Here is a 25248-nt window from a genome sequence, read left to right on the forward strand (position 1 = left end):
TCAATGTTTTTGTTTAGTTTTGTTTTGTCTCTGTTCAATTTTTTTCTTTTGGATTTTAGATTTTATTTTTTTGAATAAAATAAAACTGTTAAAAAAACCAAATAACCCTAGTACTATATCAGGGGTGTCAAACTGCCGGCCCTTGGGCCGGACACGTCACATGGAAGCTACGCCCACCCCATTGCCGGCAATGGCAAAACAGTCTCAATACGTTGCGCAACATCACGTGATGTCACAAGTTTGACATGTCTATGTGAAATAAATGGAACTCTACAGTACATACAAAAAAGCAATGTACAAGGCCAAATTACAGAGATTTGCTTTAAGACTAGGTTCCTAAATTTAAACATTAATGTACATTATTGTTTATATTAATGTATATTAATGTTCTGTTGGCAAGGGAATCTCATTTGGCAGGTGCTAGGGAGGGTGCCTTTTTTTGCTAGGGTGCCTGCATTGTGGAATCTCCTCCCCTGACCTTCTGAAGGCCCTCATGACCTGGCTGTGGCATCAAGCCTGGGGACCTCAAGGGGATGGTGCATTTTTATTGAAGTGGCTCTGTTTTTAGTGTAGTGCTTCCCTCAAAGGGGCCATTAGCAATCAGGCGCTTCTATCCCTTTTCCCAGGTGACTAGCTCACCTGTCCCAAGAATACCAACACATTTTGGAGGGAGTTATGGGCTTTAATTAAAATAATGATTGTTAGGATAACATCAAATTAAACAGGAACTATCATCACTGCAATAAACATATAAGCAATAACACAGCAAGCACATTAAAATAGTGATCCTTAAAATAAAATCAAACTACAGGTAATAGAAACAAGCACCAAGACAATAAATATATAGCCAGTAACCCAGCAAGCACATTAAAATAGTGGTCTTTAAAATAAAGTCAAATTAAAAAAAAACTACAGATAATAGCAATAAGCACCAAGGCAATAAACACAATAAATACTTTAAAATGGTGGCTTTTAAGATAAAATCCAATTAAACAGCACAATAATATAAAATGTTAAGCCTTATGGTGAGCAATTTTGCTCAAGCTAAAAATGTCTCACTGCCTCCCCTTTGGCTCAACAATGGCCAGCATAATCGGAGATGTGGATGCCATCAGATTCCTATGCACCCTATGACTGAGAGAAGACCACTTTCATTTGCCTGCTCGGTTGTATGAGTATAATTGGATGCCCCAGAGTCTGTTGGGAGCCTCAGCGACCTCCCAGAAACTCATGGAATGGATGGTAGGAAACATGAATCTGATTGAGGTGCTGGTGTATTTGGATGACATTATTGCTTTTGGTGAGACACTAGAAACAGACATGTCAAACTCGCAATGTCACATGATGTCGTGCAATGTATCAGGACAGTTTTGCCATTGCTGGCAACGGGCTGGGTGCGGCTTTCACATGACGCGTCCGGCCTGCGGGCCGGCAGTTTGACACGTCTGTACTAGAAGAACATGAGGAGCATCTAGAACGGGTCTTAAAATGGCTCCACAATGAGGAGTTGAAGTTGTCCTTTAAGAAGTGTCAGTTTTATTAGCCATCTGTCACCTATTTCAGGTGTGTTGTTTCTGCAGAAGGAACATTGACTGGCCGCACAAAGTTGGAAGCCACCCCCTCCTGGCTCAGGCCCCAAAACTGAATTGAGATAATTTCTAGAATTCTGAATTGAAACGTAACTGAATTGAGATCATTTCTATGGTCAGCCCAGCCAAGACAAAGGGCCCAGAAAGTCTCAAGAGCCAATATAGGGGGAATGGACCAAACAGTATCAGCAGACTTTTTGCGAATAGAATAGAATAGAATAGAAGCTGGAGGGGACCTTGGAGGTCTTCTAGTCCAGCCCCCTGCTTGAGCAGGAGAACCTATACCATCTCAGACAGGTGAATGTCTAGCCTCTTTTTAAAAATCTCCAGTGATGGAGCGCCCACAATTTCTGAAGGCAAGCTGTTCCACTGATTAATTGTCCTCATTGTTGGGAAGTTTCTCCTTAATTCCAGGTTGCTTCTCTCTTTGGTCAGTTTCCAACCAATGTTTCTTATCCTGCCCACTGGTGCTTTGGAGAATAGTTTGACCTCCTCTTCTTTGTGGCAGCCCCTCAAATACTGGAATACTGCTATCATGTCACCCCATTTCTTCTTTTCTTTAAGCTAGCCAAACCCAATGGTTACCTGACTAATCCCCTAGTTCTGGCCTAAGTAGACTAAACCTGGCCCTATGAGCTACATGTTGACACTAGCAGAGATGACCTTGGTGGGGTAATGTATCAGAAGCATGATAGACATTTGAGCCCTGTTGCCTATATTAGTAGGAGCTCACCCCAGCAGAGAACTACCCCACTCATAAGCTGGAATTCCTGGAGTTGAAGTGGGTGTGGTGGATAAGTTGAAGAACTATTTGTATGGAGCAGATCAAGACCAACAACAACCCACTTATATACCTCTTCATGACAGCCAAATCTGATGCCACAGGACAACGATGGTTGATTGCCCTCTCTGGACTCCACTTCAGTTGAAAGTGTTGACCAGGAGTGGGAAAAAGAGATTCAGACAGCCTATGGAGAAGGCCTTATGACTCTAAAGCCACTGCTGACGAATGGACTTGGTTGACACCAGAGGGTATACAAGCCCTGTGCCAAGGAGTTGGATATCGAACTAGAGGAGCAATAGGGGCAGAAGCTATTGGGGTCATTGCCATGTGTTTCCCTAAGCTATATTCCAATCCAACCCAAGTGAAATATGGAGGTCTGCCTGTTCTTATCAAGAAAGATTTGAGGAAGGATAAAGCAGAAGACCACCCCCCCTTTTGCAACTTGACTGTGAAGGCCCTAGAGAGTGGCCAATGGACGTCTTTGCTGACTGATTCATTGAAGGAAGCCCAACTGTTGCATAAAAAATGGAACCCTTCAGATAGCCCTGAAAATAAGTGGCAATTGTTTCTGAAAAGCATAAAGAAACAGTGTTGGCTGCTTTACATGATGACCATGGTGATTTGGGACCAGACAGAACTTTTAAGCTAGTAAGAGATCAGTTCTACTGGCTTTGCACGAAGGCTGAAGTTGAAGGTTATTGTCACTCCTGTTTACATTGTATGCAATGAAAGTTGTTATCTTTCCAGGGCTGCCCCAGTGGGCCACCTACAAAGTCAAGGATTTTTGGAGTTAGTGTGCTTTCTGTGTTTGGAGCCCCATACAAGTGAACAGGGAAATGTTCTGGTAGTAACTGATCATTTCCCCTGCTATGCCCAGGCTTTTCCAGTTAAAGATCAACAGGTTGCTAGGGTAGCCAGAGTCCTGATGGAGAAATGTTTTGTTCACTATGGACTGCCCCAGTGAATACACTCTGATCGAGGCAGAGACTTTGAGAGAAATGCTACATTATTAACACCCCTTTGCTCAATATTTCCTCCTTTTAACTTTGATTTTTATAGTTTTTAATGTTTTGAATGATAATAATAATACTTCTGTATTTAGTTTAACTGTTTTTAGCTTGTTACACATTGCCCAGAGTCACTTGTTTTATGAGATAAGCAGCTGTATAAATTTGACAAATAAATAAATAAATACCCATATTAGCAGGCATGGGGATTGATTTATTTTTTTAAAAATGGTCAAATACATAATTAATATATGGAGTTAATATGTAAAGGTAAATCAGAATAAGTTATAAATGTGTAAAAGCAGGAATTTAGTTTCACTTTAGCAGATACCATACTTGTTTTTATATGTGAATTGTAATAAACACTAACTAGCGATAAATCATACTAACCTCAGTCCCTATTTGTTCTTTGGAGTGGGAAGGATTGCCAAAAAGACAGTCCTGTTTAACAGTACTGAACTCTAGATTAATAAGTCCATTAATTAAGCATCAGGAGAGAGGGGGGGAGGGAGGGAGGGAGAGAGGGAGGGAGGGAGATCAGACAAAATACCTCCAGTATTAAAAGCTACATTTTGTTCTACTGTATATTTGTCTTGAGCAGGAACTGTACTTTGGAAAACAACTGCCACCACATGTATTCAAAAGCAACTTCAATAAAGATTGTCTCCAGATGTAACATTTTGTCAAGAACCTGTCTCTAAGGGACTCAGCCATGTATTTTAAGAAAGGAAGTGCCACAATTTTATGTTATTTGCATTGTTGTAAAAAGAAGGAATGGGAAGGAATTTTAAGAAGAGCATAGTATCTTTTAAGTTCAAAGAAAAAAACCTTTTCAACAGAATCTTTAACAGCTTTGGTGAACAGGCTTAAATAAATTAGTACGTAAATAAAAAAACTTTTTGTAAATATTTTCTGAAATGGAGAAACTAGCCTTTTCTTTTCATGTACGTTACAATCAAAATACTTTTCAACAGAAACCATGTATGAGTTACCCCCTACCTTATCCTTTATTTTTACGTTGTCGCATTCCCCTCTTGGTTGATTCTTTGTATGTATGTTATTAAGGCAGAAGGAATCATATGAGATTTTGATGGAGCTTGGCACAGAGCTATGTTCTAAAATAATTTTGGAAGATAAATCCTAAAATGAAATAAAAATAAACTTGATGAAAGACTAGAACCTGTGTCGTATTATTCAGTGGAAGAAAAACAAGATTCTATTGCCTGTAAGTTCACACTGCTACACATCCTACATATAGAATAGAAAAAAAAATTAATCAACCCCAAAGAATTCTGGTGTCTCTCTTTTTGATGACATATCTTATTGTAAGTGATGATCCACTGATGCAACTGACTGCTACTTTCTTATAGTAAGTACATTGTCTTCCAAACCAAGAGACAGTCACAGCAACATTTGTTTCTGGAAGATGGCTGGATTTTCTCTCCCTGTAATGAATGCATTGTTCTCTGACCCGGTAAGCAAAATGGTAAGCTAAGCTATAGTTATCCTAGCCAACAGCTGTTTTGTTTTTACTTTTTCTATCTGACACTTTTTTAGTAAATTACATATAGTAAAATAAATAGCCGACTTAGCACTCTTTTTCACTGCAAGGGCCACACCAAAATCTTTGGGGCCGCAGCTTTGCATGATGGATGCACACAAATTCACACACAGATCTTCCTTACACAGTCACCCCACATGTATTCTATCATTATCTAATACAAATAATATTTGTATTAAACAATTACATAGAGAATTGTAGGTCTTTACAGTATCTTTTTCTGATATATATTTTCATTTATTTTAAGCATTTATCTTGCAGTTTTTTACACAGCCTTTTGATACGGCAATGCATATCCTTTTGGGCTTGTTCCTTTTTCTTTTTTTCTTTTTTTATTATTATTTCAAAAGCAATACAAATTTTATTTTAAAAAAGAACTAGCTTTAAGCTTTTAGATGGGGGGGGAAGGGGGAAACTATTATGTTTTTTTAAATTCCCAACGCTGACAAAGGGCATTATCATCAATAAATACTAGACTGGGAGAAAATGAGAAGTCACGAGATTTTCTGTTTCCTCACTGCAAGAGTGATCTTCTGCAGCTTGCCAGTAAGTAAGCAGATTGTCAGGCTACCTGGAAGTGAGAGATGGATGGAGACAGATGTGTTGAACTGCAGGTAGCTTCCAGGGGTTGTATATGGCCGATGAGCTGGAAGTGAACTTAAGTAAGATAAGAAGATTATTAATAACACTTACATCATAAGCACGCTGGATGAGTTGAATTACATTATTTGAATTCTCCTGCAGTTTTCCTACAGCAGACTTGGGGATCATCTTGCTCAGTTTCTACCAGTAAAAAACAAACATGCATTATCTTATAAGCTTTCATGCAGCATAACATAATAACATTTGCTTTGTTCATGTGACATAATTTACAAAATCGTCTATGTTACTGGAGATTTACTTACTTCATATGTATCGTAGACTTTTTGGGTAACAGCAAAAATGGGCTGAATATTATTTTCTTTAAGTTTTTGTATCAACTGACCAACAGAAGGATAGTCCTATGGAACCAAGGAAATGGGGTGAGAGCTCTGTTTTCAAATAAACACAGATGATGGTCCTAACCCATTCACTAATTCTGACCTAGCTTTTGGACAAGAAACCACCCTGCTTCAGCCTCAGCCCGAATTTTTCATCTGGGCAGTACAAGTAAGGTTTGGCTGTCATTGTACGACTCATATTTTCCCACTTTATCTCTTCCCACTTTTTCTTGCTACAAAAGTCCATTGAGATAGAACAAGTGGAATAATTGCTGAATGCTTATTTACTGTATTCCTAGTTGTATGGATGCTCTATTGCATTCTACTATTTTACTCTGTCTCTCTTTTGCATCATGTCATGTGACTGGTAGTTCAAGCAGCATCACTCATGAGTGACAGAGCATAAGATTATGAGACCTCTTGCTTTACAGGAGTAGAGATGATCACTCTCAGAACATGACCCTCACTAGTCTTGCCTAAACAATCAAGGTCTTCTGTCCTAAACCATCCTTTATGGGATGGGCCATGGAGCAATGGGTTTGAAGTAGGCATGCTTAGACAGGGATCACAAGACGTGCTGTGGATAGGGCAGCCCCTTTCACAGACATTCATTAAAGCCACTCATTTTTTCCCCTGGAAGCCTGAAAAATCTTGTACAGTTTTAATAAACACAAATAACTTCTGCATTCACACAAGTTTGGCAGGTCTTCTCTTTAATAATTGTTGACGTGTTTACAGCCTTACTACATTTTAATATTTTGTTTGTTCTTTTTTTATTCTGTGGATTTCTTTTAGGCAGCACACTGTGTGTTGGGGTTTGTGTACACATATGGAGACACAAGTACATGTTACTCTAAATATATAATGGAAACACATACACAAGTATACAATTGTGTAATTAGATGTAATTAAAAACAATATAAAATCTTACCCTTAATATAATTATGGCTTATTGGATTGCACATAACCTGGTAAATCATGTTCTTATTGTCAAAATGATTGACATCTTGATTCTCATTTCTAGAGGGCGAATAGTGCAAACTGACTGTTTTACATGAACTCTAGTCTACCTCTAGATTGAAAAGGCAAACTACTTATCATATAGCAGTGCTAGCTGAGAGCTACTTGTATACTTACATATTCATTACTTTTTTTGTACATATTGTCTTCCAAGTGGCATTCTCCATCAAAAGGTGTTAAAATGGCTCCAAGCTTACCATCCCCAGCAAAATGAAAACCATCATCGGTTGTGTAGACCAATAAGCGAGTCACATTCTTCCAGCCAATTTTACTCTAGATTTTAAAACAAAACAAATTCTAAAGCAGTAATCATTATAACAAATTACAAAATCACCGATGCAGGAAGGGACATGATGAATCTGTCAATTTTTCGGTCTAAGACAGGCAAGCCTTTCTACTGTCACAGCTTTAACAGGTGCCTTCAGGTGCCTATCCTACTGCTAAAGAAAGAAATTCAGCGTTTTCCTTCCTGATACCTTCTCCAAAAGAGTTCTTCGTGAAAACCTATTTTTCCTAGTTTACCCCAAGGCTGGATTCAGTGGCAGAGATATGAAGAAAATAAATGTGAGGCATTCTACTTTACCTTTTTCCCCAAACTCCTTGATTGACTCACCTAGTGTGTTTGTTGACACCAAAAACAGAACAAGCCCACCTCAGGAACCATAAAAGAATTTACTTTCTAATAATTTTTATGCTGTTAATGTCATAATTTTAAGAAGCCTTAAAAACAGTAAGGTATGATATTTGAAGTCAAAGGTTTTGGCTTCTTTTAGTTTATTCCAGGGGAAAAAATAGCATGAGCAGAACACAAATATTAGTTTTAATAACTTAGCAATCTCTGTGGAAATCCTGGACTGTAAATTATGTTTAGTTTGTCACTTTTTCCTGCAAGCTGTTTCAGTTGCCCATACTGACAACAAGCACAATATAAATGTAAATAATCATAAGTGGCATTTATATGGGCTTAAATTCATGGCCCTTATTATATCTTTGGTTCTTTAGGCATTGAATGAGGCAGAGTGTTGAAACAGCAAAGAAGTTTATTAACTCAGAACAGAGGCCGCCCTAAAGGCTGCTGCACAGCTATTCATACAGTTAGCTTCTAGGTGGCAACCAATAGGTTTAAAGTAACAGTTTCCCGCCCTAAACCTTATTATCAGCTTTGAGAAAGCCAGTCTGGCTTCCAGTAACAGCAACTGTTAAACAATACAGTAATGTAGGTCAGACATTAAGCAAGTGATTTAAAACAGTTGTGGCCAATACATTACAGCCCTGAATGGAAAAATTATTTGTATAGAATTTGTGGGAAAGTAGCATATACTGGAAATAATAAATTAGTGAAACCATCTTTCATTTTTGACCCAAAGAGGTCATTAATCAGTTCTGTTTCCACACAGTAGTGGCCATGAGACTTACTCCACAGACAGCGGCCTGCATCATGGCATCAAGTCCTCCTTCTGGTGCATCGAGAGTCCCCGATATGTTCTGCTTCCCTACTTCTTCTTGAAAACTCTGTACATCATCAGTGAGACTAAGCACATGCCTGAAAGCAAATGGTGGTTGGCACTTGGTCTCCTTGGTTGGGCATGGATTCTGAAGCTTCTCTGGATGTGTGTTTACAAATGGCAAGACAGTCTTATCCACAAAGGCACCAAAACCTAAAGAAAATGTTAAGGAACAGTAGTCAACGTTGTTCAATATAAATGTTTGTGTGGGAGAACCATAAATCACTTCTTGAGTGATTTAAAAATAAAATTATAGAAAAAGACAGGACTATACATGGAATTATTAAAATTATAAAATATTATCCTTTAATAATCAGATGCATTTGGATAAATATATATTTAACTCATCTTTCATTAAGGAGTAGCTATTTTCCTTGTACACAGCTGTTGTGCAAAACCAAACTTATATGATGCTTTCCCCTTTGCTTAGAAATACTATTCCCTCTCATTTTCCACTAGCTTTTGTCTTTCAAAGACTTGTTTTGGAGAGGCCAATTGTCTTAAGAAGAGCTTGGTTGGACTGCACTGAGGGACTACCTAACCAAGCATTCTGTTTCTTGCAACAGTCAGTCAAATCTTGTCTGACATCTATGAGAAGGACATGAGGATAACTGATATTCAAATCCATGCTAACTCTCCTGGAGAAGGCATATTATGTTTACCAACCATTAGTAGCTTTATCCTCCATGAATTATCTAATATTGTTTTAAAGCAGTGGTTCTCAACCTTTCTAGTGCTGTGACCCCATAATACAGTTCCCCATGTTGTGGTGACCTCCAACCACTTATACATCACCGGGTGCCAGGGGTGTGGCCAAAGAAAAGGGGGAAAAATGGCGGACAGCCTTGTTTGGTGACCCCTGTGAAATGGTCGTTCGACCCCAAATGGGGTCCCGACCCACAGGTTGAGAACCACTGTTTTAAAGCCATTTAAGGTGAAGGCTCTCAGCATAGCATGAGTGAATTCCACTATTTCATTTAGTAGTATGAGGAACACTTTCTTAAATTTCCCCAACCTATAGCTTATATGTAGGATCTTGGTTTGCAGTACAATGTGAGGAGGAGATTTTAAAGGTTACCTCAAAAGGCTTTAGTGCTGATCTCTCAATATTATCATGTTCCTGTATTTTTCCAGCCCAAATGTCCAAAATGTCACTTTGCAAAACTTCCATTTACAAATTACAATCCTGGAGCTCTTTGGTGCTCGGGGCAGGTTGGCTTCCCATTGATATTTCTACTTCCCCATTGCAGACAAGCTACAAATCTTGGTACTGTCACACTGGGCTTTTCAACCACCAGGGATATACATTATTTGCTCTGGTGAGGATGGGGCAAGTACATGCAGTGCCATTAAGTAGTTGATTTGGCACTCCTGCCACCAAAGGAAGCCCTTGGGTTGCCCTTAGTGGTTATTCAAAATGGTTGAAGTGGGGAGAAGTGCAGACCATTGTGAGACCAAATCAGAGGGCTTCAAGAGTGGAAACTATACTAGCATAGAAGCTCCATAATCCAGAAAAAACCAAATAATGTAATCCTTCTTTACAGAATTGTTGTACCAGAATCTTAGTCTCTTTTATTTCCATGGTATGACATTTTATTATGTCAAATAAAAAAGAAAAGAAAGCTAACTATAAAGAATTGTTGTATCTAATGTTAAAATTCTGAAAATGGCTATTTCTTCAAAATGCAAAATTAAGAGATGTTAATTAAGACATGAGAAATACCGAACCCCATTTTATAGAATTTCTCAGTGGAATTTTAGGAGCTGGAAATACTTGGAAAAATAAGAATCATGTCAAGCTTAATTCTCGGCCATTTATGGACACTGCCATGCCATTCTCTTATCAATAATATGAAGCCATTTGCACTATCACCACTTGAAATATATTTTTGAAATTTCAACAGCCTTAGGGTTTCAGGTATGACCCTTATTAGCTGTTTTTCAAGATCAGCTAAAATTGGTTAAGTGCTTTCACCTGCTGTGACAGAAGACAGTTGCATATTTTAGTAGAATGCACATACCTATCCGTGCACGTTTGGTAATACTCTGGAGAGCTTTAAGGAGATCTCCTCCTAATTTCTTCACTGTTTGCAGATCATCGTCCATAGAGAATGAGAGGTCCATCAAATAATAGAGATCTATTGGATAATCTTCCCCACGCTGGAATGTCACATTAAAAACAGCAGGTTGTTCTATTGGTAAAAGGGAAGATTTTATTTTATTTATTTATTTATTTATGACACACACACACACACACACACACACACACACACACACACACACACACATATATATATATATATATATATATATATATATATATATATATATATATATATTTACATTGCCCCCAACAATCTGGGTCCTCATTTTACCTACCCCGAAGGATGGAAGGCTGAGTCAACCTTGAGCCGGTGAGATTTGAACCGCTGACCTGCTGAACACAGTCAGCTAAAGTGGCCTGCAGTACTGCACTCTAACTGCTGCGCCACCTCCAATTTTATCTCATCTCACAAACCTAATGATGCTTCTCTGAACTAGGTGACTGTAGGCTGAGTAGTGATTGTGAGACGTGTGAGAAACCCATGAAAGCACATGAAAGGGCAGAAGAAATCAGCATGGTGGTCAAATTGTGACAGAATGATAAAGAAGGCATCACTGAAGTTAACTAGGTCTCAGGGGAAGGTGCAGTGTGAGGATAGGAGCAGAGGAACACAATGAGAAATACACATAATGAAAGTGGGATATGGAATATTTGGTAGAGAAACAGAAAGCAAGCCAGCAATCTTTGTGCATACACACATACACAAAGACACACAAACACCCGGTTCACATGCTTATTTCTCCATTCTCTTTAATTTGCATAACTTTATATATGATACTCAGATCTCCCATATTCTGAGATATGCATATGGTGTTTCATTATAGTTAAAACTAGGAAATTTTAAAGTAAAAAATTGAAATTAATAGAATTGAAGTTAGCCTGAATTATTGTGCCAAAGTCATAGTGAATTACCAATTCTCTATTTTAAAAAATGCTTGATAAGAAATGGAAAAAATCACATGTGTCATATGCTTCCTATCCTTACATTGCAGCCATTCTTTTAGCCATTTCCTAAGTTTCTGATTTGAGGTTCAGATTCTGAGATACCTGGTCTTAAATGTAGTTGCACCTTGTCTGGGTAGATTTGTTTCTTCGTGTTTGATTGTTCAGAAGACACTGGGCCAGCAAAGCTTTCTGGGAAAATAATGTTCCCATCACATCCCTTCTCAAGGAGCTTTTGCTTTGTGTCACATCGAACTGAATCTGGTTCTCCTATTTTTGTGAAATCCTGTATTTCATAACAATCAAAGCACAAAAACAATTAATAAGCTTGAGATATTTATTGGGTAGACCTAAAATATTTTAGATAGAGGAAAATATTATTTTATTGTTAAAGGGCATGCTTCTTGCAATCATCATCATCATTCTAGCAACTCTGGACAGTTCACCAATTATTTAAGACATTTAAAAACAAGTAAAAGTACAAAAAACATAAAATTATGAAGCACAATGGCAGAGAAACAAACCCAGATAGGAACAAAAGAAACAAAGTAAATGGAGATCAATTATTCTCACCAAGGTCTTAGCAAAGAACCATGCCTTCAAGGCCCTTCAAAATACCAGTAGAGTCAGGGCTATTTATTTCTTAAAATAATAATTAGTTCACTTGGTATTTCACAGCAATATGAAGATAGTACCTCCTTCAAGTTGAACTCAATTTTTAGAACTTCATGACATGGCTATATAGCTTCCTTGACAACAATACAGAAGTGATATGAGATTGCATTTTTCGAGGGTAATTTTTCATCTTGCCTAACTTACAGTCCACTGCATCCTCCTCCTAGTCAGCGAGATGTGGTCATATATTGGCTTGCAAACCTATATCTCAGATATCCTAAATTGCATTAAATAGCATAAGCATGCCAAACTGGGCATTAGTTGCTCTTAGGGCAGTCTGGCCAAAATTCGCCCAAACTGGCTGATAGTATCATCAGCAAGAGATTCTGCAATGGTCCCAGCATGACTGAGTTATTTTTATTTTTCTCTTGTGAAAAATGGTTTAAAATTCTTGATTGACCAAAGCCTTGATGGGCACAATCAAAAGTAATTGAAAATGTAAATTTACAGGATTTATCAAGTGTGCACAAAATAATTATTATTTCTTTGGTCTATTAAGAATAACCTTTGAATATAAATATTCTTTCTGGAATCAATAAAACCTATTTTTTAATATCTTCCTTATCATTCTACTCCTTTTTAGTTGAAAAACTAAAAATGGATGAGAATGAGAAGAATCTTACAGATTTTCCATACCACCGGTTCTGTTTCCCTAGCATTTACAACACCAAATCAGAATACCTAAAGCACTGTAAGCACAAACATATTTATATTGTTATGTGTTTAGAGTACAAGGACAATACCCAATCAAAACTTAATTATGCTCCTCAATAAAAGGGGAAATTGTTTGGTTCCTCATCTTAGCAACATTTATTTCTGTATGCTTGTGGTGACTTGTACATGCATTCTTTCCTTGGGATTAACATTAGGTGTGAATGTAAGGAAAGTTTGAAAAAAAAAAAGTACAATATAGAAATGTACTCAAATTATAATCAATAGAAGTATCCATAGTTACTTCTGCCTACTAGGAACCAGCTAGGATAGGCATCTGATTTCTGATCCAAAACACTATTGCCTGCAGATGCACCAAATTTTTCAGTGGATATCTAAGGAAAGTTTGAGTACTGTGGATATAGAAATGCTCACACTAACAGTGACTCTTTCCATCTGAAATTCTACCAATATATTGGTTCCATTAGTATTGATTGATTGATTGTATGGCATAATCATGGACTAGTAATATAAATTAACATTATAACTAGATTAGTAGAATCCAATAAAATATAAATGACAAAGAGATCTATGTTGAAATATTAATGTCTCTAGGCCATCTAACCATTGAAGAACAGCATTGTTTATATTAAAAAAAAATCAAATGCTGGACTGGTATATGCCCTCAGCTTTCAGACGGTCATGATGTAAATCTACAATTTGACGTGGGACCCCAACTGAGTCACACAGAGGGGAGAATATTTTGCCCCATTTATGCAGAGAGTCCTGGCAAATGCCGGGTGCGAGGTGCAAATCCTATTCAGGATTGTCCATTTCTGATGTGGTAGTTCAAAGCCTGGCAACTTTTTTTGTGGGATCTTTTATATGTCTTTCTATGTCTGGGCATTCAGTGACCCCTTTGATTTTCCACTAGGAATCATTGTTAAAGTTGTTGGGCAGATGCTGTGCTAGTGCCAGTGGGGGCTTTCCTGGATTTTAGTCCCATTACTAGCAGCTATAAGAAAGAACATTACAGTCTGCTTTATTTCCCATAACCCCAGTAAAATAGCATTGCGAGAGATGAGTCAAATTCATCTGATGATAAAATAAAGATAGAATTTTTTTTTTTTTTTTTTTTAGTATTTTAGGTCTGCAAGTATTTTCTTTTTTGACAGCAAGCCTTTTCATAAAGCAGAACTTGATGTGAGCCAAAGTTTCCACCCAAAGCAAAAAACCAAAAAGCAAACCCCAAAACAGTCAATGACAGTTGAAAAGGACAAATTAAAAAGAGACAACTGAAAGACACTTTAAAATGTAAGAGTTTGTTTTTTTGTTTCTTTCTTTAAAAAAAAACCTACCCGTTTCTTGCACCAGGCACAACCAGGGCCATACTCAATGCAGTCCTGACATGTTTTTACATTGTATTTGGTACATTCGAGAGAAAATGCTTAAGAAGGAAGAGGAAGAAAATGTTATAAAAGAGCTATAATGAACAACAGACAAAACAGAAGTACCTGAACCTCCCCAGATATGAAAATAACCCACCTTGGCAGCAATCGACAATCTGGAAGTGCATTTTGCCAACCACCCCAAGCATCAGCTGTTCTAAGTCCTCAACGTAGGATCACAAAATTTTCTGTGATTGTTAAGTGAGCTTTGCCCCTTTTTACTACTTCTTTTGCCACAGTTGTTAAGCGAACCACTACAGATGTCAAATGAATCATGTGGCCATGACTCATTTATGAATCTGGCTTCCCCCACTGACTTTGCTTGAGAAAAGCCAGCTGGAAAGGTTACAAACGGTGATCCCATGACCCTGGGACAGTGCAATTATCATAAATGCATGCTAGTTGCCAAGCACCTGAATTTTGATCACATGACTATGGAGATGCTGCAATGGTCATAAGTGATAAAACAGGTCATAAGTCACTTTTTTTCAATACTATGATAATTTGAACAATCACTAAAGAATGGTTGTAAGTCGAGGACTACCTGTATTAAAATGATGTTCTTTTTGTTTTATGGGCCTGTAAGTCTATAGGTGCAACCTTTGCTTTGACACTGTAACAAGACTACCTGCCTGCTAGCAACCTCCTGAAAAATCCAAAAAACTGTTTCTACACTACGCTTGGAGATGCTGAGGTAAAGGATGTTGACCCTCAACTCCACCATTTGCAACAGCTTGCAGATCTAGTGGGTTATAGTGGAGCTGAACACTGTGTCAAATAAGACAAAGTAAACTTTGCTAGTTCATAAGAAAAAAAATCTAAAACCAAGTCATGGAATACAGTACTTTTATTTTATCAGGGAAATCAGGGATCCATGCAGCTGTATCATATTCATGTTCTCAAACAGCAGTGATGGTCAGCAGGCTGAGCAGGGAAGCAATCTAGCAATCCATCCAAATTCTACTCCTCCCCATCCATAGCCACCCAATTACTCAAGGAGAGTAATTAATGGAAGTTTTCCCCCAGCTTGTGATACTTGGTCAGTGAGGAAGAAACCTGTCCCTGCCCTTAAAATATTCTGAATGTCATAAAGAAGGACAACAAAATTTGCTGGAATCGTGGTTGTGACATGATAGGGTTTTCCAGTGAGAGGAGCAGATTTCTGCTTCTATGTACAATGAAAGGATTCCTCCATCTTTTTTATGGCTAGATTTCTAATGCACATAATTTTCATGGCAGGCAAAGAGATAGAATCCACCCACAAATTTTATTAGCATTCTTCATTATTTTGCGTGCAGAAGATTCACCAGGGTTAAAAGCTTGAGCTGGGATCTTTCACTAGCTTCAGTATGTTTCTAGTGTTAGAGAGACCCATCTCCTTTGCATTTTGAATAAGGTATTTGGGCAAGGCATTGATAACCATTTTCACCACATATTGCACATATGAAGTAAGTTGGAGACAAGATGCACAATTTTCAAATCAGCCAACTTCACAGCTAAAATTACCCTCTCAAAACTCAGTCTCACCCTGAAGTGCTGCATATCCATGCAAAAGGGAAATTAAGCAAATGGTTTGCCCTTCTTCTCCCTAAACTACATCCTGATGCAACAGTGTTGCATAAGGTGCATCAAGTGAACAATGTGTTAATTGCTCCATGACATAACCTGGAACAGTTTGTTCACCAGATGGTGACCTAGCTACAGTATCTTCATTCCCTGAATACTCAAACCAGCCACTGAGAGGATAGCAATAGCACTTGCTTATATACTTATATACCACTTCACAGTGCTTTACAGCCCTCTCTAAGTGATTTACAGAGTCAGCATTTTGCCCCCAACAATCTGGGTCCTCGTTTTACCAACCTCGGAAGGATGGAAGGCTGAGTCAACCGTGAGCCGGTGAGACTTGAACTGCCAAACTGCTGGCAGCCTGGAGTCAGCAGAATTAGCCTGCAGTACTGCATTCTAACCACTGCACCACCAGGGCTCTTAACAAAGTTACTCCTGAGTTAACAACCATTTGTTCAGTAACCATTTGAAGATGCCATGGCACTGAATTAGTCGTAGTTATGACCTGAGATCCCAGGGATTTCATACTCTGCAGTGTCCTATTGCTGCAGTACCCCCTCCCCAACCCACATCCATTTGCATGGTGTTATAGCACATCTGCAACCTGTACCCACCTGCACAGCACTGCAGCACCCCCTCCCCAGCTTACATTTATTTATTTATTTTATTTATTAATAAAATTTATATGCCGCCCAATCCCTAAGGACTCAGGGCGGCGTACAAAATTAAAACAATATAACAATAAAACAATAAATAAGTACATTCATACAGCATGTCCAATCATATCCCCCCCCCGGGGACATCAACCCCAGGCCTGCCGGAACAGGAGAGTTTTAATGGCTTTCTTAAAGGCTGGCAAGCTGGGAGTAGTTCGAATCTTGGGGGGAAGTTGATTCCACCAGGTCGGAGCCACCACTGAAAAGGCCCTTCCCCGAGGGCCCACCAGCCGACATTGTCTGGCCGATGGGACCTGAAGGAGGCCCAATCTGTGGGACCTCACCGGTCTCTGGGAACTATGTGGCAGTATGCGGTCCTGTAAGTAACCTGGTCCTAAGCCATGAAGGGCTTTAAAGGTGATAACCAACACCTTGAATTGCGTCTGGAGACCCACAGGAAGCCAGTGCAGCTCACGGAGGATAGGTGACACGTGGGTGTACCTTGGTGCACCCACAATCGCTCTCGCGGCTGCATTCTGAACCAACTGCAGCCTCCGAACACTCTTCAAGGGTAGCCCCATGTAGAGCGCATTACAGTAATCCAGTCTTGAGGTGACAAGGGCATTAGTGACCGTGAATAGAGCCTCCCGGTCCAAATAAGGCCACAACTGGTGCACCAGGCAAACCTGGGCAAAGGTCCCCCTGGTAGATAGATGATGTTCTAAATTTAGCTGTGAGTCCAGGAGGACACCCAAGTTGCGTGCCTGCACTGAGGGAGGTAAATTTACCCCCCCAGGGCTAATGATGGACCAACAGGATGACCCTTGGGGGGCAAGACCCAGAGCCACTCAGTCTTGTCAGGGTTGAATCTAAGCCTGTTCACCCCCATCCAGGCCCTCACATCTTCCAGGCACCGGCACATCATGTCAACTGCTTCACTGAAAGGACACGGGGTAGAGATATACAATTGGGTATCATCCGCATACTGATGATACCTCACCCCATGTCGCCGAATGATCTCACCCAGCGGTTTCATGTAGATGTTAAAAAGGAGGGGGGACAGGACCAAGCCCTGAGGCACCCCATAATCGAGGCGCCTAGGGGTCAATCTCTGTCCGCCCGCCAACACCGACTGTGACCTGTCAGAGAGGTAGGAGGAGAACCACCGCAATACTGTGCCACCCACCCCCACCTCTCCGAGACGACACAGAAGGATACCATGGTCGATGGTATCAAAAGCCGCTGAGAGGTCAAGAAGCACCAGGATAGAGGAATGACCCCTATCCCGGGCTCACCAGAGGTCATCGGTCAGCGCGACCAAAGCAGTCTCAGTGCTGTAGCCGGGCCTGAAACCAGATTGAAAAGGATCCAGATAATTCGTTTCATCCAAGGATCGCAAGAGTTGGGACGCCACTACCTTCACTACAACCTTCCCCACAAAGGGGAGGTTGGAGACAGGACGAAAATTCTTCAAAACAGCTGGGTCCAGGGAAGGCTTCTTGAGGAGGGGCCTCACCACCGCTTCCTTCAAAGGTTGCGGGAAAGACCCCTCCATCAAGGAGGCGTTGATTATTGCCTGGAGCCAGCCTCGTGTCACCTCCCTACTGGCAGAAACCAGCCAGAAGGGGCACAGATCCAATAAGCAGGTGGCGGCATTCATTGCCCTCACGGCCTTGTCCACTTCATCAGGGGTCACAGGCTCAAATTTGCTCCAGATAACATGACTAAGACTAGCCCCCGGCATCTCAGCTGGCACTGTCCAGTCGGAGTCCAGGTCTCTCTGAATCTGAGCGATTTTGTCCGAGAGTAACTGAACAAACCCCTCAGCTCTCCCCTGCAAGGGTTCCTCCGCCTCCTCCCCTTTACGAAGGGAGCGGGTCACCCTAAACAAGGCGGCCGGGCGAGATTCTGCGGACGCAATAAGTGCGGAAAAGTGAACATGCTTTGCCGCCCTTATTGCCACTAAATAAGTCCTAAGATAGGCTCTTAATAGTGATCGGTCAGATTCAGAGTTACTGGCCCTCCAACGTCGCTCTAGACGTCTCTTGTGGCGCTTCATCTCCCGTAGCTCCTCAGTAAACCAAGGCGCCCTCCGGGGACCACTACCACAGAGAGGTCGCAAAGGTGCAATTCGATCCAGGGCCCCGGACGTCGCCTCATTCCAGGCCGCAACCAGGGACCCGAACGAGTTGTGGACAAGGGAGTCAGGTATTTCCCCAAGCTCCTCCTGGAACTGATCTGGGTCCATTAGGCGGCTGGGGAGGAACCACCTAATCGGCTTCACCTTCCTGCGGTGGGGGAGTGATGCTCTGAAGTCCAGCCTCAATAGGAAATGATCTGTCCATGACAAGGGAGAGGTCTCTATTCCCCTTAATTCCAGATCATGTCTCCATTGCCCCGAGAGAAACACAAGGTCGAGCGTGTGACCACCCCTATGAGTCGGATCCTGGGATTACCTGAGTCAGGTCCATGGTTGCCATGGAAGCCATGAACTTTTGCGCCGCCTCTGAGCATTCGCCGAGTGATGGCAGGTTTAAGTCCCCCAGTACCATAAGTCTGGGGAACTCCACCACCAACCCGGCTATGGACTCCAGCAGCGCAGGCAGGGCTGTTGCAATGCAGCTGGGAGGTAGGTACATCAGCAACAAGCCCAACTGAACCCGTGAACCCAACTTCAATAGGAGGGACTCACACCCAACAATCTCCGGTTCAGGAATCCCACGAGGACTCAGGGACCTCCGAGCAATGACTGCCACTCCCCCACCCCTGCCCTGATGTCGAGGCTGATGAAGCACCACAAACCCGTCCAGGCACATCTTCGAGAGGGAAACACCTCCCTCAGGGCCCAGCCAGGTTTCAGTTATACATGCCAGGTCCACCCCCCTGTCCAATATTAAATCACGGACAAGGGGGGCTTTGTCGACAATGGACCTGGCATTAAGCAACAGCAGCCTACAACTAGGGCCCTTTACTCCCCTGTCACCAGTACTACAGGATGGGCCTTTTGAGGGGGCGGAACAAGGAATCGCTCTAATATAGCGAGTCCTCGTTCCCCGAAAATGGCCTCACTATAGCACCCTCTGCCTCATGCACTCACTACAGCACCCTCTGCCTCTCTTCACATTCACCCACTCTCAGGCCTCCTTACGAGCTACCTGGGACTTGCAACTTCCAGCTGATTTCTCCATTGACTTTTGTTGATGCCCATTGCTCTCTGAGTTCATCAGGTAAGAGATACAGCATGTTGACTGCCTTTGAAAGAGTCTGGAAAACACTTCAGATGGAACATATGGATTTTCTCTAGGATAAGTCTGCTCTTCTGTTCATAGTTCTCTCCTGCATCTGTTAGTATTAACTGAGATCCAAGTGACTGAATAATAGTGTCTTGGATTATTCAGAATGTGATGGGACATATTGGCCCTTCAGCAGAACCTAAAGAATTGGGCTTTTTTATTTCAATGGTCTTAAGCATCTTCTTTATTCTACGAACTGAGGCCATATGGCAGAATTGCATAGTAATGGCAAATGCAGCTTACCTGTTGTCAACAACAGCAGCACAGCTCCAAATAGCAAAAGGAAGTACTTAGGAAACATCTCCTGTGAAAAATAAATAGTATGCAATGAAACATAAGAAACAAGGCATCTTTACAACGCATGCCTAAAATTTAAATAATAAATGGAAGAAGATACTTCGTGGAGGAAGAACTCCTGAGGAGAAATGGAGGGATGTGTAGTATTTGTTTACACTTGTATTGACTATTTTAAATTAGACTTAAGGTTATGATCATATTAAAATTATTGTGGATTACATAATAAAAATAATTGTCTTAATTTAAAGAATGTAAAATACATAACAATAAGGAACTTGGAATACTACACCCAATTCTGGTGACCACAATGGAAAAAAGAGATTGAGGTTCTAGAAAGAGTGCAAAGAAAAGCAACAATGATGATTAGGGGTCTGGAGACTAAAATATATGAAGAACAGTTGCAGAAACTGGATATGACTAACAAAGAGAAGGACTACACTCTCCTTAGGAGTACCTAGCGGTTGTGTCAACATTTTTATAAATGACTTAGATAAAGGTACAGTAGGGAAGCTCAACAAATTTGTACAAGACAAAGCTGAAGGAAGAGAGGATTGCTGATACTCCAGAAGATGGGCACAAGATTCAAAAGGATCTTTCTAGACTTGAATATTGAGGCCTCTCCAACAAAAAGCAGTTTGATGTGGGGGAGGGGGGAAATGTAAGGTTCTGCATTTAAGCATGAAAAACTAGATGCACAGATACAAGACAGGAGTTGATTGGCATTAGTACAGATAGTGCTTGATGTACAACCACAATTGAGCCCAACATTTCTGTTGCTAAATGAGACATTTGTTAGTTTAGTTTTGCCCCATTTTATGACCTTTCTTGCCACAACTGTTAAGTGAATCACTGTAGTTGTTAAGTTAGTAATATGGTTGTTAAGTGAATCTGGCTTCCCCATTGAGTTTGCTCATCGTAAAGTCACAAAAGTTTATCACATGATCCCGGGGACACTGCAATTGTCATAGGTATGAGCCAGTTGCCAAGTGTCCAAATTTTGACTATGCTATTATGGAGATATGGCAATGGTGGTAAGTATGAAAAATGGTCATAAGTCAATTTTTTCAGTGCCATTGTAACTTTCAACAGTCACAAAGCAACCTGTTGTCAGTTGAGGACTACCTGTATCTATGAAAAGGACCTGGGCACTCTAGTAGACCACAAATTAAGCAGTGTGCTGCTGTGCCAAAAAAGCCAATTAAATTTATATTTGTATTAGTAATTTGTAATTTGTAATTAGGCAAATGGTTGCCTTCTTGCTGGATTAAAAGCCACCAAATTTGTTCAATACATGCTTTACTACAAAGGTGAGGAAATCTACAATTTCTGGGCTGTATGCAACCAATATTTCTGCTCTCTCCCAAGATCACACACATGAAATCCAGTGGCCAATTGTCAATTTTGACCACACAAAAATTGTTTTAATAACATATGTCACAAATAGGTGTATTAAACTTATTTTGAATAAAGGCAACCTCTCGCACAGAGCTAGAAGTTTTTTCTCATTCTTCTGGTGCCATTATCACCACATGCCTTGCAATGTTTGAAGGCCAAAAAACAATTTAAAAAAGACTATAACCTCCAATCCCCACCTCTTGCCTGCCTTGCTTTAAGATGAGACTAAGAAAGTTATAAAACTTCAAATCCTTTGAAAAACCTGTATAAAAGTTGGATATGCATTTTAAAAATATGAGTCATTATAACATGTACTTCTGTTCTTCCATGCCAGACAGTAGTGAAGTGTCATTGTTTGTATTTTACTTTGTTTTAAAGTAACTATAATCCAGCACCTGGAAAGAAACCAAGAGGGCCAGGAATTACATCAAAGAACTGAACCAAATTCTTCTGGATATCTTTCCTAAGAAGTTAATTTATTCCAAGAAATGCTCCTATCCACATCCTGTTGTTATTCTAGAGTCTAGACCAGGAGTAGGCAACCTTGGCTCTTCTATGACTCGTGGACTTCAATTCCCAGAATTCCTGAGCCATGCGGGCTCAGGAATTCTGGGAATTGAAGTCCACGAGTCATAAAAGAGCCAAGGTTGCCTATCCCTGGTGTAGACAGCACAAATTTTAAAAGGTGACAACATGCTCTAGCTCACATGAAGGAAGCAATGACATTTGTAAAACACTACAGTATGAGGAAACATTGCAAGCTGCACATTCATATTCTACTAGTGTTACAACAGAACGTTTCAGATTTTCCTCTGTTGGCAGATGATAACCAAAAAAGGAAGAACGTTTCTCACTTTTGTCTTACTTCCAGTTTGATTTCAAAAGTGGTGAAAAGGTTTGGTTTTACTCATACAGACAGATCCTTTCTGTTTCTTTTCCTGTTGTTTTTTTAATGTATTAATTTTACAAGTACAAGCAATTTTACAGCAAGGGGAGTGAAAATACAAAAAAGAAAATTACAAGGATTATTAAATTAGTTAAAATATGTCAAAATTAATGTAATATAAATTTATATATAAATATAAATGTGCATATTAGAGTATTTATTAAATGTTAAGTATGTATGTATTACATTCTATTTAATAGCTGATATTATATTACATCAATTTAAAATTTTAAATCATTATAAAATAAATCAATATTAAAATTGGGCTATTAAGTAGCATAGTAATCATAACAACCATTACTCATAAAGTATAATTCAAATTGCAAACATTTCTGCCTAATTTAAGAAATATGGCAAATTTATCAGATCACAAAAATATTGGCTATTATAATCTTATGTTAAGAGAAACCCAGATTTGGGGTTTGATAAAAACCCATTTATAAAACTACAATCCAAAAATAATTTCAATGTTGAATTACATTCTATATCAGAATTACTTTTCAAATGAGAAGTTAGGTTTTTTTTATAATTGCATAATCATTCTACTGAAGAAATTGCTCATAACTTTCATTTGGAAATGCAGAAAATCCTAGTAGTTGTTATCATGTATAAAACCAATTCAATATATTTTGAGGGAATATAAGGCTTAGTAAATTTCTAAAATTATTAATCTTAATACAGGGAACTAAAATTTTTAACTGATATGAAATAAAATCACTATGTAAAATATTTTAAAACCAAATAAAAGAGTATTTAAAACAGATGTTTTAAGAGTTCACTAAAAATGAACCATGTTGTTCTGCTCACCTAAACCAGCTCAAGCTTAATATTATTTAGTAAAAAAATAGTGGACTAAAAATAAAAATTCACCTTTAAGATTCGTTTCATTCTGTTATGGTTCATTTTATTCAACTGGCTTATTACACCATTGCTATCAAATCTATCTATCAAATCTGTCTGTCTGTCTGTCTGTCTATCTGTCTGTCTGTCTGTCTGTCTGTCTGTCTGTCTATCTATCTATCTAATTGGGCTTCCAACAATGTTTAAAGAATGACTTGTCTACTTTGGTAATCATTACTGGAGTAATATACAATCAATAGAACATCTTATATCATTTTTCTCTAAGCATAATATTGTAAATTTTTCTGTCCTTAATATTCCACAGTTGTATGTTGATTGCTCTTTGGTCTGATATAAAAAGACAAGTACAATCTATACAGGACTATTTAAAAATAAATGTGCTAAATGTAAGGGATAAAGAGAAAATGAATCAGCAAAGCACAAATGCCCCCCGCCCAACCCTGAAGATAATGAATTCCTCCCCACCCATTGCTCAAAGGATCTAAAATCAAACTACCTAGCCAAATCCACCTGCCTACCTGGCTCCAGAAAATGAGTGCAACTGATTATATAATTGAATTTAGGGACCTCTCCCCTCATGACAAGGCCCTAGAGGTTATGCCTAAATTTGATAGCGATCTTCTCCCCATCTTGATTAATTTAAATACCTTCACTTAAGAAACACACATTAAGGATTGCTGCTAATCCTTACCAATGCCAGCAGGAAAAACAAACTGCTGAGCTAAAAGAATCCCACAGTTAAACCAAATAATAACTGAAGTTTTTGCTGTGCATCAGCTACAGAATCCGGAGTCTGCCCTGACAGCTCTGAAACTCCTGATGTACTTTTAGACTATTATAACACCCTAACCCAGTGGTTCTCAACGTTTGTGTGACGGCGACCCCCGTCACACAAACGTTCTGCGCATGCGCCCCCATGTGCAGCGTGCATGTGCGGCGGCGCCCCCGGAGGGGAGAAAATGGCGGATCGCCGCCTTTGGCGACCCCCGAAAAATGGTCGATCGACCCCAAATGGGGTCGCGACCCATAGGTTGAGAACCGCTGCCCTAACCGAAGAGCTCCACCAGCATTTAACTGGCTGCAACTGTGCAGCCCTAAAGCAAGAACAGTACCACTCCAAGCTAGGGTTCAACTTTATGCAAAAAAAGCTCTTCCCATTTACCAGACTTATGTATCCAATGCTACAACAACAGCTGCACAGGATCTCCTCCATCAGAAAGGATACTACAAACAACTGCTAGATGCAAGAAGAAGAAAAAAGCCATAAAAAGCAACAGGACACGACTCATTTAGGCAGTCTGATCTAATGACTCAGCTTCTTTCTGACACATGGCCTGGCCCCTGTGGACTGTTATCTCAGGGAGCTGGAAGGCATATTTTCAGGAACTCTATATGGACAATACAACTTTGGCCTCTTCATCAACACGAAGAAAACTGAAGTGATGTACCAGCCAGTTCTAAAAGCCCAATATCAAGAGCCTACCATCACAGTAAAGGGACAAAAGTTGCAAGCAGTGGATCAATTTACGTATCTTGGTAATACCCTCTCCCATGCAGTGACAATTGACATCGAGCTCAACTGTAGAATTGCCAAGGCAAGTTCTGCATTTGGCAGATTGTGGACTAATGTGTGGGACCGCCGTGGAATAAGTCTTGCTACCAAGCTTAAAGTTTACCAGGCAGCAGTGCTAACTACCCTATTGTATGCTAGTGAGACCTGGACAGTGTACAGGAGGCACGTTAGGCAACTGAACTACTTCCACATGACTTGCCTTCGTAGAATTCTGAGGATCTGGTGGCAGGATAAGATACCAGACACAGATGTCCTCTCCAGAGCAGGCCTATCATCAGTTTACATTCTGTTGATGAAAGTCCAGATGCGCTGGGCAGGCCATGTTGTAAGGATGCCAGATCATCGCATCCCTAAACAGCTCTTCTATGGTGAGCTGTCTCAAGGAAAGCGAT

At 40.0% G+C, this 25248-nt stretch overlaps 1 protein-coding gene across 3 annotated transcripts in view; it reads right to left on the reverse strand.

The window, feature by feature from the left end:
• Window positions 1-25248, reverse strand: part of ITGB2 (integrin subunit beta 2) — a 68127-nt gene that overhangs the window by 22004 nt on the left and 20875 nt on the right. For 2 of the 3 annotated variants that reach the window (XM_039326347.1, XM_039326346.1), the window contains exons 2-10: window positions 20028-20088; window positions 14177-14265; window positions 11598-11778; window positions 10468-10638; window positions 8358-8599; window positions 7059-7214; window positions 5847-5942; window positions 5635-5724; window positions 4380-4520 (exon numbers count right to left, since the gene is read on the reverse strand). In XM_039326347.1, coding sequence (XP_039182281.1) covers window positions 4380-4520; window positions 5635-5724; window positions 5847-5942; window positions 7059-7214; window positions 8358-8599; window positions 10468-10638; window positions 11598-11778; window positions 14177-14265; window positions 20028-20088 — 1227 coding nt within the window. Of the gene's footprint in view, window positions 1-4379; window positions 4521-5634; window positions 5725-5846; window positions 5943-7058; window positions 7215-8357; window positions 8600-10467; window positions 10639-11597; window positions 11779-14176; window positions 14266-20027; window positions 20089-24445; window positions 24496-25248 lie in introns of those variants that run through there. The other variant, XM_039326348.1, reaches the window with a different exon arrangement.

Source organism: Crotalus tigris, unplaced genomic scaffold, assembly GCF_016545835.1.
Source record: "Crotalus tigris isolate CLP2741 ecotype Arizona unplaced genomic scaffold, ASM1654583v1 scf7180000024340.7048381, whole genome shotgun sequence".
Taxonomy (NCBI): Eukaryota; Metazoa; Chordata; class Lepidosauria; order Squamata; family Viperidae; genus Crotalus; species Crotalus tigris.